This window comes from Corvus kubaryi, unplaced genomic scaffold (genome assembly GCF_017639235.1).
Source record: "Corvus kubaryi isolate FWS band 111438036 unplaced genomic scaffold, C.kubaryi_AGA036_p1.0 37302, whole genome shotgun sequence".
Lineage (NCBI taxonomy): Eukaryota > Metazoa > Chordata > Aves > Passeriformes > Corvidae > Corvus > Corvus kubaryi.
In genome coordinates, this window is record NW_024581095.1 from 1,244,661 (window position 1) to 1,259,588 (window position 14,928).

General features: G+C 35.7%; 1 protein-coding gene across 3 annotated transcripts in view; it reads right to left on the minus strand.

Moving 5' to 3' along the window:
* FER (FER tyrosine kinase) overlaps window positions 1–14,928 on the minus strand; it is a 161,458-nt gene that overhangs the window by 39,531 nt on the left and 106,999 nt on the right. For all 3 annotated transcript variants that reach the window (XM_042028047.1, XM_042028046.1, XM_042028048.1), the window contains 2 exons: window positions 14,680–14,795; window positions 12,981–13,075 (listed from right to left, as the gene is read on the minus strand). In XM_042028047.1, coding sequence (XP_041883981.1) covers window positions 12,981–13,075; window positions 14,680–14,795 — 211 coding nt within the window. The remainder of the gene's footprint in view (window positions 1–12,980; window positions 13,076–14,679; window positions 14,796–14,928) is intronic.

A 14,928-nucleotide genomic window follows, 5' to 3' on the forward strand; every position in this document is an offset into this window, starting at 1 on the left:
GAGGATTTTTTCTTGCAAACTGTTACACAATTTTATATACTGCCTTTTCTTAGCAACAGGAAATTATGGTACATATTAAAAGTTTCATATGTGACTCTTTTTAGGAGGCCATTTACATTTATATTTCACAGTGTAAGAAGTAAAATAAGAGAATATTAAAGGAAAAAGTCAGATGTTATGAAGTGTAACTGTAACGCCTTCAGACATTACGTTGGAGCTGCCCTTCACTCCCAGACTGGGTTACACCCAGATGGGAGAGCAAGAGGTGACTGGATTGCCTCGACTCTAAAGCCAGTTAGAAATACCCTCTGTTTTGCAAACTAGGATTACACACATTACATCTCCAAAGTCTGACAAGAGTGAATCTTGTGATACTGTATTTTAAACTCCAGTGAAGAAGGACAGATCACTACTGCAAACTGGAATGGGTAGTAATCACCTTTTCTTTAATCTGAGAAGTTACTGACGTAGTCTGGTAACTGGTAAAAAGTAGGTATTGCCAGCGGGAAGATAAACACTCCAATTAAGTATGTGTCATTTCTTGCACATGTACACAGAATTATTCTAGTTACAGCAGACAGATAAAAATAATTTCTAAGCAATACCCCCCTCCAACACACACAAAAAGCTGAAGAAATTTTGTTATTTATATGCTGAGACCTCACTGCCCTTTACACAGTATCATCTTTTAATGAGTAAGTATGACTATACGACTTTGTGAAGTCTTCCCATCTTGACAAATTGTGGCATTACTTGAATGAGAGCAGTAAATCAAGGCAGCTTATAAAAATACATTTAAGACCATCTTAAGAAAACTCTATTCTCAATCAACCAATATTTCAATATTAAAGACTAAGAATTGCTAACAACTTCCTGTAGGAAGAATTAAAAGGACAGATAAGCTCAGTTTGATATTCTCGGAGAACAAAATAAATAAACAAACAAATAAAAAAGGAAAAAAACACAAACAAGCAAAAAGCCCGCAGAAACAAATCCCCAAAAAATCTCACAAAAGTTCTCTATTTAAAAAAACCCGCTATAACAACATCAGTGTAAATTGTAATCCTCACAATTCATATAAATTCTTTGTATAAATAAGTTAATGCTCTCCATAATCAACAGTAAAACCATCTGTTCTTAAATAACGAGGTATTAAAGACAATAAAGAAACTTAAGACAAACTTTAAAAAAAAGAAAACCCAACCATATCCATCAAAACTTTTAAAAATAATACATGTTATAAATTTATTTCCCATATGCTCAGGCAATTAACATCCTAATTTTGAACAATTTGTTTCTGAACGATATTAAAAGCTGCTCAGTTCCTCACATCAGCATATGTCAAACTCACAAAGCACAAGCCTGTTACTTTCCAATGCAATTCAATACCATCAGGAAGTGATTTAGACTTGCTGATTTTCAGAGTGTGGCATGCACTGTATGAAATTCTAGGGGTTTCAGCAAAACCAGCACCATACATCGAGCTGTATACAGTGTACTTGATGCCTATGAGAGTTTTAATTACATTGCTTTAATCTATCTCAGAGTTTTCACTGTTTGTTCTGTTTTCTTGTGTCTGTCCTTGCATAGAAATGGCAAAAACATCTTCTAAATATTCTGTTTAACAAAATTAAAAGTAGTGGTAGCTGCAGACAAAATAAAACAGCTAAGTGATATGCATCTCACTTTGCACAAGATACGTAATGTTTAGGTTTAATCTGATTATCCTCATCATTACGATACTAACATAGGCTTAAGTGTCTGTCCTTTAAGTAACAGAGTTACTCCTCAGTAAATTCTGACTTTTACTGCGGTCAATGCTCCAGCTATTCATCTTCACAGCAAAGCAAATACATGAGTATCTTCAAGGATGAATTAAGAGTATTTCACTACAAACTCTTCAGTGCAGAACTGTGGTTAAGCAATATCTTTATGTACTTTTGAAAGTAAGCTTTAATATAAAAAGCCCTAATTCACTATTTGCAGCACACAGCGTCATTCTTTGCAATGTAACAGCTGTTGATAAAAATTAGACCAATTAGGCTATGAAACAACTGATACAAAACTAGATGACTACATAATAGTAAGCAATGCTTTCTCTTTTATGTGGAATTTGCATCGTATTCTGCATGGCTACCTGTTATTCCAGTTAATGGCCACAACACAACCAGAGTATGAGGTTTGCTCCAACAACTTCAAGAATATAAAAAAAATTAGACCATTATATATATATATAAAATCACCTATCGGAGACTGCTTGCCTGTTTTGGGTTTACAGGAGGATAAATAACAGTACTGGAGTGCCTTCCTAGTACAACAGAATTATTTTACTAAGTAGAGGACAAAATGTAGTTCATAAGCAGAAGCTGCATGAGAGCAGCCTGTTGTAACTGGATTCCTGAACACAGCCCTTTGCATATTTTGCTGTGAATAGGAACTATGTCTCATTACATGCAGAAATTCTGAGAGTGTGAAAATACTACATATCAGCAATTCCTAGTGTTGGCTGTGCTTTACAGCATAAACTTCTTGTTGTACAATAAGTAGCACAGCATGGCAATAAAACAGTTCACTCCTTGGCACACAAAAAAGCAAGCTAATGCTTTGGCAGAGGAAAAAAAACAAACCCCTGTGAACTACGAGAAGAAACCAAAAATGCAAGAAACAACAATGAAAAATGTTAAATAGGTTTACAAAATACGTATTTATGGCAATCTCTGACTTCACTGGAATTTATAATCAACTATGACCACATATTTCAGTGTTCTCCTGAGCTGGTGTCCACAATGACACCTACCTATTTGCTCTAGGCACTCTTGGCATCATTCTGATAACCAGTATTGACACTGAACACAATGAAAATACATTTTGAAATGATGATGGGAAATCTTCCACTCAGCTGGTATGTAGACATATTTTTTTGTTTATATATTGTATCTCTACATAGTATCCTAATAATATGATTAATAGTTATACAAATATTAATAAATGTCTTAATACAATACCAACTACTAAGAATGATATTTAGTTTTATGTATTATTATTCACATGTAAGTTTTAATAAAGTGGGAGGATTTCCTTTGTTAAACAGCCTCTTTAACTAGGTTTGTTTAAAGAGGCCGCTTAATCCTTATATTTATACACACATTCATCATGCAGATACATTGCTTATGGCCACACCTCCTAATGGTCACCTAACCCAGGGGAGCTCTAGAAGTCAATATTCCTAATTGTTTTACAGGCCAGTGCAATATTATTGAAATTACCTTTATCAGCACCTGTAAGTATTTATAAATTTGAGAACTTAAATGGTCAGTATTTTGAGTAGCCCTGAAGCAATTTAGAATTTCCTTACTGCCCACTATCTTAATCCCATATACATGGGATCTAAAACACAAACAGAGTTACTTTTAACTATGAATTTAAAATAGCAAATATGCATCTCTAGGGAATTCTAGGAGATAATGTTTTTTAAGTTAGAAGCTGTTTGACAAACTATTAAAAATACAAGGGTTTAAAAATGCTAAACCACTCATTTTCATTAAAATACTGTAACTTCACATTTCAACTAATGCATCATTTGTGTGCAATGCAGTGCTTTCACTTTTTTTTATTCTTTTATTTTATATATGTGGTAACAGAAACTGTAACTAAGACCAAGGTTTATTTTTCTAACTGCCTACAGACTACTATTGTGGAATCCAGTTAAAACTTTATTTTTCCCGTTAAGCAAAGGAAATAAAAGTAGTTATAACCATGCAAAGTGCTGCCAATATAATATTAACAACAGCAGTAATGAAGTATGAGTAGAAATATCTGTATGTGAAAACACAAGATGAAGAAAGAAAAAAAAATTATATTAATAGTGTGCATTGAGAGCTAAGGACATGAGCAGCAGCAGCAAAGAAGTAAACACAGAGAAAATGTGACTTGTACCAGAACTATCCTGCGGATGACTTTTTAGCAGACAACCTGTGATGAGACCAGAACAGAGATGACTCACAAGCACAAAATAACTGCACTGAGATAAAATGAAGATAAGAAGAAGGCTACAACACAGTCACACGTGCTATTTCACTTCCTTTTAACAGGATGGCAGACCACAGACATATAATCAAAATAAAGGAAATATTGACAATGCTCATCAGTCTTGCTTTAGATTTCAGGTGGATCAAATAAGCTAGAACATGAAGCCAATATGCAAAGTGACATTAAATACCTGTCCAAAACAGAGTCTGTCATCATCTGTCAAGAAGAAACCAGAAATCATAGTGAGACATCAACATCTAGCATCCCTTGTCTTCTCTGCTGCCAAAATAACACTGCCCAGACTACCTGGACTCTTATGTTTTAGTATTGTGGCTGTAAGGATACCCACTGTGAGTGCATAGATAAAACTTCTTCAGAAACTAACTGAAAAGAAAGTCATCTTTCCCCAGGAGGTCTTCCATTCTTGAATAAGTAATTCCTGTAATTGCACTATGCTCAATAATCCATAATCGAAGGCCTTGAAAAGGATTCCAGATTAGAGAGACATGACAGCTGACATGAAACAGAATGTACCCGAAGAACAGAGGGTTTTTTTAATCTGAAGAAAAACAATGAACACTTTTTTAAACACAGACACATTAAATAGCTACTACAGCTAAAACTGTTTCAGGCAAAGTAAAAAAGAAATATTAATAACAATGAATAAAAAGAAGTAAGTTGAATACAGAAGTTTTTACAGCTATGTAAGCACTTTGCTAATTTTTTATGCTTGTCTTTATTCAGTTTTAAAATGGATTTTCTAGTTTCATCTACTTGCTGATTTGATTTTGTACAATACTGATATGGAATATGCTAAAATCAAAACCTAGAACATTTGAAGAGATAAAAATCCAACTGTAGTCTGAAGTGTTACCACAAAAGGAGACCGTAGAGCAGAGTTTTGGTCCTGTTTTACTAAACACTAGCTCTGAGATGAAAAGAATTTTTGATCACCACCACCTACACCCCAACAAAAGCATCTGACTTTTCCTTTTCTTAATAATCTTGCAGCTGGAATCCATGAAGCAAAGAGGGAAGAAGAGAACCATGTACAGTACAGGGCTAAGAGTAAGACAAGGAAGAAGAAATAGGGTCTGTACATTTGTGTGTGTACTACAAGAAGGCTGGTGAGGAGAGGGAAAAGTTGGACACATGGAGAGAAGGAATCCATGGGAGGTCTCTGGTTCTTTGGGTGAAATGCCCAACAAGAAGAGATGGCAGAGGCAGAAGCACAGCAAGTTGCAGAGAAATAGAGACAAATCAAAATGGAAGCTGGTTATTTAACTTAAGAGGATAAAGTAAGAGAGACAAAAACTAGAGAGAAAGACAGGGGTCCATGTGAAGAGAAACTGCAGGGTAGACAGAAGGTGGCTTCACTAACCAGTAATAATGAGAAGATAACTTATTTGACTAGAGGAAAAAAAAAGAACTGAATAGAAAACAAAGCCAGACAGTCACTATCACTGCACCTTATCTCTAATTGGACTTTGACTGACCCTTTTTTTTCTGTTGTATTGATTTTAGACAGCATGCAGTAAAGACTCAGGATGTGACTGCAAGATAGGACTCAGATCTGAAATCTGCTCACAAAAGATAGCTACTGAGGATGCACAATACAATCAGTGGGGCAGATCATGCAAAGCTTTATTAAAGTTTTAAGGGCTCTCTAAGGAGAAGCAATTAGAAAAAAATCATGAATGATCTCTATAGAGATCTCACTGTCTCCAGAAGCAGGAAGGAGAAAAAAACACAGAAAAGTAGAAAATGCACCAGCTGAATCGCACGATGTGAAACTAAAAGTTCAGCTATTTCCCAGCAACAATCATCATTCCAGGCCTGTGTATGAAATCAGTGGCACCTCAGAGACAGCAGGTCTCATCTAAGGCTCAAGTAAGCCATGATACATGCATATTTCAGCTGCTCTTAGCATCTGCTCTCCTTTATCCATGAAGATAATTAATTTAGCAGAAAAGCTCAAGATAATATGGATATTGTACTTCATATTAATAAATAAATTATACATATGTTAGCCTCAGAACTGAGTTCTTAGTTATAAATGGGTCTATTGGCTCCAGTGCAAATAACAAGAGAAATGCACAAAGTCAGTTGTGATTTGGTGCTATACCCTGAAGTATCACTACATGCAGAAAATATGAGCAATTCCACAAAAGTAATTTAAGATTTAGTAATTTGTACCAGCTCCTCAGAAACACCTATAATGGATATGTAGGTATTTCTACACTTTATGCCCTGAAGCCCTCTTTTCCAAGAAAGCCAAAAAGTGAGCCTTGTAGGTCAGGCAAGACACTGGGCTTTATTTGCACATGTTTCTGACATCACACACCCCGTGGAAGTAAGAAGTGCTGTAACATACAGGAAGTAGCAATGGAGTCAGATTTCAGAAGAAAGGGAGTGAATAAACCAAGCCAGACCAAAGCCAACTGTGGCTAGGACAGCATGAACAGAGTGCAGAGGTAACCCCAGAGCTCAGGTTAAGAATCATAGAATCCCTTGGGTTGGAAAAGACCTCCAAGATCATCAAGTTCAACCTTTGACCAAACACCACCATGCCCACTAAGCCGTATCTCAAAGTGCCAGGTTTACTCATTTTATGAGCACTTCAAGGGATGGTGACTGCAGGTACAGAACTACAGAAATGGCCATGCTCATTCCAGGTGTGCCTGGGAGTCAGGGCACTTCACATCAAGCACTGCTGCACCTGAGCTAATAAAACCTGTCACCTCTGATTTGTTTCTGCATCAGTGGCACAGGCAATTTGCATCCCCAATGATACAGAACAAACCTCTACAGGTTACCTTATCCAGCTGCAAAGATAGAAGTTATGACCTTGCTGAACCCCTCCCCGGGAAGCTGGCTACACTTGTCTAGATATAAGCTGATCATAGTTGAAACTTAATTCTGACAACCTTCCTATGCTACTAGATTACTGGGTATTTCCAGAGGTGTTCACATGTACAGACACAGCTCTACCTGTTTCCAGCTGCCAGCATTCAGAATGTATAAACACAAGTTAGACAAAACCAGGAACACGAACTCACTGTTAGGTTAACAAGGAAGTTGCTTTTTTTTTCAGCATGTATCTATTATCAAAAAGGAATTCTATGGTGGTATCAGGAAGGCACACTGGTACTCCAGGGAAATGCCTACAATGCATTAGTATGAGAATGAACAATGTCCATAAATACACACTGGGGAGAGGGGGTGAGAATCACACTCAGGGCAGATCACTGATAGAACAGACTAAATATGATCTATGGACACAGAATGGATCAGGAGACAGCTCCTGGGAAACTGTTTAGAAGTGTCTGAGGCAAGAATCTGGTATAGGAAGATCATCTAGATTTCATAATATCATAATATATAATATCCTCATCATGTATCATATTAGCAAAATGCATATGCTAGAGGAAGCTATATTAAGACAACAGACAAGACAGACACTTCAATTGACTATATTTGAATGCCTGACATAGCAGAAATAAAATTATTCCAGAATATTTTTGGGGTTTTAATTTTGACTATGTTGGTTATAAAAATGTTTAAATATACAGAAACCTGAAACAGAAAGTAGGCTACCAACTTGTGATTAAACAGTCCGACTTCTAAAAGGAGCAGGTCATGAAACATGTGAATTCAAGCCTCCTTCTACTACCCTGAATCAAGCATTGGAACACACAAAGATGTTTGCATTGACCTCCAATTAGACAAATCTTTCCAGAGAGAGCTGGTGCAAGCATGAGGATGGTGCTTATCTTGCAGACTCTTTGCTGGAGAGACAGAGGCACTATGGAAGATTCTACAAGACAAGTTGCTGAAACAGTTGCATAAAGTGGTAAGTGCACCACAGGATTCCACATCTATCTTCAAAACACCCCATTCTAGAACATACATTTCAAGGGCATGCCAAGTTCTTACCTCTAAATTAAATTCTCCTTTCAGGACTAGCCAAGATTCAAGTAAATTGAAATGAACATAAAGGAGAAGAAAGAATGTTGTTGCTTAGGATTGCTTTTTGCATCTTACAGATTACATTTGATCTTAATTTGTTCTTCCCCTAAAGGAAGAGGAAAAAACATTCAAATTTTTAATGGGACTCCTGCAGTCCCTTTTTGATTACATGGGAGATTGCATGATAAATTATAAGCAAATGAAAATGCAGTTAAATGATCCTGAGTATTGCAATGAATTAAAACCAACTTTGTCATCCATGATCACTAAAGGAGAAGTTGGGGCCAGAAGGATAATAGTTAGAAAGGGTAAAAGAGAAGGGGATTTTAGTTTCTTTTTTTCCTTTTATCATGAAAAGATGCTGAGTTCACTCTGAAAAGAAAAGAACAGGAAGCAGGCTCTGTACCCCCTTCAGCATTTTCCTGATAATCTTCTCCACACCCCAACAAAATTCAGCATCTATTTGTTTCAGCTTGTCAGTCTGGACTCTGGCAGTATTCCAGGCAGTCTTTTTGATCATCATATAAATTCGCTAAAAATGAGCTGTTACGAAAACTCCTTATGCCCTGTGCAGCCTTAAGAGACAAAGGCAAATAGTTCTTTTGCTGTTCTGAATACCAAAGCAGCTCCTCATGATTATTTCTCTTTCTTCAGTTTTAAGATCAACAATGAAAGACAAAGGACAAAAATCCCACCAGGACAACAGACACAGAGCAAAGAAAAATGAAAAAATTAACACGAAAAATATGAGTAAAATGCTCAGCTTTTCAGATTGACTTGGCATTACAGAAAAGTTACACTCTTTCTTACACAGCGCTATAAACTCTTACACAAAGTTCTGCTGCTTCTCATGTGGGAAACCATCCCTGACAAAGGTTTATCTACCTTAGAAAATTCCAGTGGTTGCAAATATGCAGCAATTCTCCCTGACTAGCTTTAAGACTCGTGTTGCACATTTACTACATTAATTTTCAGTCAGGTCAGTCAAGTCCATAGAACAATACAAACTCATGGCTCTATACTAACACCAAGCATTTGGCAAGTCTCAACATACAGGGTTTCTTTCCCCAAAATTCATTAGCAATTCCCATTTTAACTTCTTCTATCTTTCTTAGGATAAACTGAGTACTTAAAGTGTATTACAACAGATTAATAAAAAGTCCCTGTATTAAGTTATGAAATAATGCACTATTCCTATTTTTAGATCAGAAGATACCAGAAAAAAACTCCACCAAATGTGACCTTTGCAATAAACCTTATCAAACCATCTTAGAGAACATTTAGCAGTATATATACTACTATAAAGCAGTAAAAAGTAAGGAAAGTATTACAAAGAAAATAACTTACTGCAACCTATATGATGTTCAGAGTTCTTCAAGATACTAACATGTTGCAACAGTCTAATTTATCTAAGAAGTCTTTTTAACAGTCTTAATATTTTCAAACTACAAAGAACAGTTGTCATAGAGAAAGAGTCGTAAGTCATACAAGAAGAGGAAATCTCTATGATAAGTTCTCCATTAACAATACAATGTTTTATTAGAAAGGTAATTTCTAGGTAGAGTTGTTTTCTCATTTCTACTAAAAATTACACAGAAGAAAGCCATGCCACTGTAAAATTCAGGGGGTTTTATTATTACATGGTAGTTGAAAAGGCATCCAGCAACTACAGCACTGGGCCCTTATGAGGATCTGGGCTGTCTATCCTTTTAGTTAGTATTTCAATGTCATTTACGTAAAGGAGAATAAAATTAATAATTTGCAAGAGTGCTTTAAAGGTTATTGCAAATCTATCCATTATGCAGTCACAAAAATTTTAAAACCATCTGCTTGGCTAAATTCCTTTTTCACAGAAGCTAGCTAGCATAACTTAAGCCTGCAAATAAGATCCATGTATAGATCTCAACTTAAAAATTATAAAACCTTTGTAAGAAAAATAGTGACAGTTTATTGATTCCTTTTTCCTGGCTATCTTGATAATTTTGAGAAGGCGAGGGGAGGAAAGGCAGGACAACTTGTTTAGGATTTAAAAAAAAAAAAAAAATTATCAATTCTCATTGCAAATTCCTGAATTGTGGTCTAAGGTCACATTTCTTGCATACATATAACTTTCCATGTATACATGAAGAAAATTGCTGCTACATATATTTTAGCTTCAGTTTATATAGAACAAAGAGCATTTTACTTAGTTTATTTTTTTCAACAATTAAAAGAATAGGTTTTAGAAAGCAATAATATATCTAAATTCTACAATAAATAAACAGTGCACACATTCTGCTAACAGGGTATTCCTTCCCACTTGTAGAGGAACCTGCAGAAAGACCTGTAGGACAAGACTAAGAAGAGGAGAGACCTGGCCCTCTAAAAACCGAGCCAATGGCAGGGAAACTGGATGCATTTTCCTATATGTGCATCCCTTAAAGAGAGATCTATATAACATACATATACCTTATATTAGGACCTTTTCCTCATTTCTTGATAGGTGAATTGCAGAAAGGACCAAGTCTTTCCTTTCTGTACTGGAGTAATCTGTGACGGATTGACACTGGGAGGACATGTTCAGTGAGATCAGCATGACCAGCAGCAAGTGAATAGTAAGTAAATAATGTTTTTTTCTCACTAATATGTAGTTAGTTGTGTTCAAGGCCAGGTGGGGTGGGGCTCTGACCAACCTGTTCTAGTAGAAGGTGTCCCTGCCCATGGCAGGGGGGTTGGAACTGGATGATCTTCCAGGCCCCCTCCAACCCAAACCATTCTATGATTCTATGTATCCATATGCTACATTAGTTATTATTTCAGTTAATCCTTCCTACATCACCCATCTTGGCATTTCTTTACAGGACGCATGTCACTTATATTAACAGCCCCCATACCACCCACCAAGAAAAGGGTCTACTGCAAAGAATAATCATCTTTGACAACTTTGTTTCTCTGTCATTTGTTGGCAACATCTGGGCTATTTTTGCATGTAATAGAGGATGGGCACATGCTTAAATATCCATCTGCAACCTTTCTTTACTATTTTCACTGATGCCTTTATCCATATGCATAGTTTTTAACCCTATTTACACTTGCAGCAAAGATATCTCTGCAGAGCCAGTTTATTATGACAGAATAACTAACCGATTAGTAGTACCTCTCTGTATAAGGTGATAAGTTTCAATATATATTTCTAATACCTGAATAAATTAAGACTCTGAATTGAAATCAGAATCTGGAATGCAAAGCAGAATTAGCTGCTATGGAACCACACCACAGGAGTCTCAAAAGACACAGTAGGTGTACAGCCTACATGTATCCGGAATACAAAAATGGCAGAAAATCTGCAAGCATTAGACAGAAGTCAGAAAACACAGGAGAAATCCTTTGTTTTATGGAGATGTTTCTAATTTTATCCTCAGGGAAAAAACTGTCAGACATTTATAAATTACATGTGTTCTCAGTCATACATTCACAGAATATAATTCTACGTAAAACTTGCCATTTTCAGTTATTAAACAGAAAGTCAGAGTTAAACTGCTTAAACACATTCAACCATAAACACATTTAAGACAAAACAATGAAGATACTGTGAAAGTTTAGTGCCAAGTGGAGACAAGTTTACCACTATCCTGTTCCTCAAACGACACCAATACCAAGTCAGAGAAGGATTAAATATCATTTTTTGTAATCCCATCCAAACCTGTCATTAGAAAAAAACAGTGACATCAGAATCACTGCTTCTCTACTAATCTAAGTGATTTGATTTTTTTTCTGTCAACTTCTTCAGAGCTGGCATCCTTATGTTTTCTGCTGATTTGGTCAGTCTCTTGGTGTGCCACCATGTAAGAGCATGTGGCAAAGTGTGATGGCTTGAAGGTAGCACCTTGTTTATGAGGGCATGCAGGCAGAGCAGCCAGCCCAGGGTTTACAGACCATCAAAACAGGGCAACAATTCTCTTTGCAAAAAGCTTCTTTCTGAAGCAAATTCAAACACATGAATGTTTTGATAGACTTGAACTCCAAAAGAGGCATGAGAATCAGAGGAAAATTCTCACTGATTCCTCCTCAACAGCATTAGCATGTTTCAACAACTTGTACAAGGCTCTGAAAAACTTGAACCAGAATGATAAAGGTGTTAAAAGATCAGGATTTAGTTCAGAGATGTCTGGAGAAGCTGTTTACTAAAGTACCCCTTAAAACTGAGGACACTGCTTTCAGTGTCCATTTTAATAAAGTTAATTGTGCATACAAATATAATAATCTAATATAATCCAATTTAATAAAGGCAGAAAACTCCACAAGGTCAAATATTTCATCAGTGCTCTCATACTACATCCAGTATTCAAGAATTATAAGCAATCTAAGTCTTCCTGAAAAAAATGGTTCTTAAAGCAGCTTGCTGTATAATTTTGAAGACAAATCCATTGATATATTAAAAAAATACAATGTTGCATATTAAGCAGTACTAGAGGTTACCAAACCAACACATTTTCCAGCTGCTCAGAAAATCAACAAAGAGGTAAAATTGCCCAAAAGCTGTTATAATCCCAACAATCTGAAATTCACTCCAGCCATTGCAGAATAAAATGAACTAGATTCCAAAATAAATCTAGAGCAACCCGAAAACCAAACAATACATTCTGGTAAAGAAAAAAATGTATATTACTAAAGGTGACCCAAACATGAGTTATTAAAATTGAAACATTACCTGGACATGAAGTTTCGTTAAATACTTCTTAACATTAACTACCTAGCTCTATTGTTAAAGGAAATACCATTTAATATCTCATCAGGAGAAGAATGAAGCTTCTGTTGTCTTCAAAGGCTACAGTAAAATTCTCAACAGATTTGTGGAACCCAGTATTTCCAAAGACTTGCAGCAAAGGTGACTTTTGAGGTCAGTCATAAGAATGCAGAATAAGACAAATACAATACATTTCACATTATGGAAACAATGAAACCTGTGGAATTGGCTGCAAAAAAAGGAAAAAAACAATTACCTGGAACAAGTTCCATAACGATATAAATAGGCTGTCGTTGAGTGCAAACTCCTATAAGTTTTACAATATTAGGATGATCATATTGTTTGAGTATTCTGCAAAACACACAATAGGTTTATTATATTAACAAAATTTATTGTACAAACTGATTAAGTATTACAGGAAAATATCTTAAACCTTTAACATTAATGGAAGATGTCATTATTGTTATCAAAGAAAAAAATATCATTACTGTTATCAAAATCAATGTAACAGATCAATCAACACACTGTTTGAAATGAAAGGCATACTGATACACTAATAAATCAGAAATTATTCTTATTGTAATTTTACCATTTGCCTATGTGACATTTATCTATATAACTGAAAAATGGCCTCACAGGTTTGCAGTTTCTTAAGTACCCTTGTATTTAAACAGCATTACAGTGGTGGACCAGAAGCAGAGCTACATCAAAACAGTATGCACAGCGTGCCTCTATACTTCCCTGCTGCACTGTTCAAAAGCACACTTGTTCCAATTTTGAGAGATTAATTAATACAATAAGTTTTAGAAGACTATAAGGACAGCAATTTTGTGAATTAAATGAAAACATTTACATCTTTTGACACAATGCTTTAATAAGAACATTTCCAGCCTAAAACAGCATGCTATGATTTGTAAGTGAAATGAAGAGCAAAAAAAAAATTCTACAGAGACCTTGCAACTTAAATGTTCCTTCTGATATTTGCTGACTCAAAGCACCTCCTCTTTTTCCCTTTTTTCCTGGGATCAAGAGGAAAATACTAATCTACCTGGTACATACACATTTAGCGAAAAATAACACATTCCATTTTATCAGACCATTTTTTTCCATTAGTGTCAAGCTGCTCAACAAATGACACATCTCTGCCGTTGCCAAGTTACAAGCTTTTTAAAATGATTCAATGGATAGGTGGCTGATTTCCATTCTATAAATGCAGGTAGTATCTTTTACTTTTCAATATTGATCATGATATAGTTTGGGAGTGGAAGTTAAAACACATGAAGCCTCATAGCAAGAAGGAGCAAGGTAGTTTAAAAATCATGACATATATGTCAAGACAACCCTCTCCCTGGAGTCTCAGAACCTACCTATCCACATCAGCTGACACTCAGAGTACTTTGTATACTGTGCCATGACTGTAATTTGAAACATAAGAAAATAATCTCATGCTGATTGACACAGCATAAAATACCTCTACTGGAGCAAACTCTTCTTAAAAAGAGAAAATTACTAAATGGGGTCTATACCCCACTAAAGAAAGTAATCTGGATGCACTTATCACCTCTACTAGCCAAGCATGTAAGGCAGGAGTTAGGCCTGATATAATCACACTTAAATTAACATCTTCCAGTCTTCTTATCCCAATCCTCATGGCACATCTTAAAAGTTCTAAATGAAAGCACTTAAGACAATAAAATTTTATTTTACAGGCATGGCTTGCTTTGTCAGAGATGGTTTCAGCAAGTGCAGACGATACTGCACTCACACGTTAAAAAATGCCAATGTTTAGTTACCAAGGCGACAGTGGTGGAATGCACTGAGGGAGAGAAAGGAAGGAAAAGTTTGACTACTGCTTCTTTGAGTTTTTCTGAAGGTCAGGTTTTGTAAATGCATCTAGTGATAAAAACTGAAAAAATGCCACAAGCATTTTTTTCAAGTAATTTTACAGAACCTACCTGGCTTCTGACAGAAATTTTATTTTCAGTTCCTGAGGAAGATCTTCTTTACAAGTTTTTACAGCAACTGGAGTTTTATCCTTTAATGTTCCTTTATACACCTCACCAAAATTACCCTGAAATCAGGGGAAAAAAGATCATTGATGTAAATAAAATCTTAATGAATTTCCAGAAAAAAATAACACAGACAGCTATTGAAACTGGTACAGAACTTTGGAATGTGTTTATGAAGCCAAATGAGATTTTCTT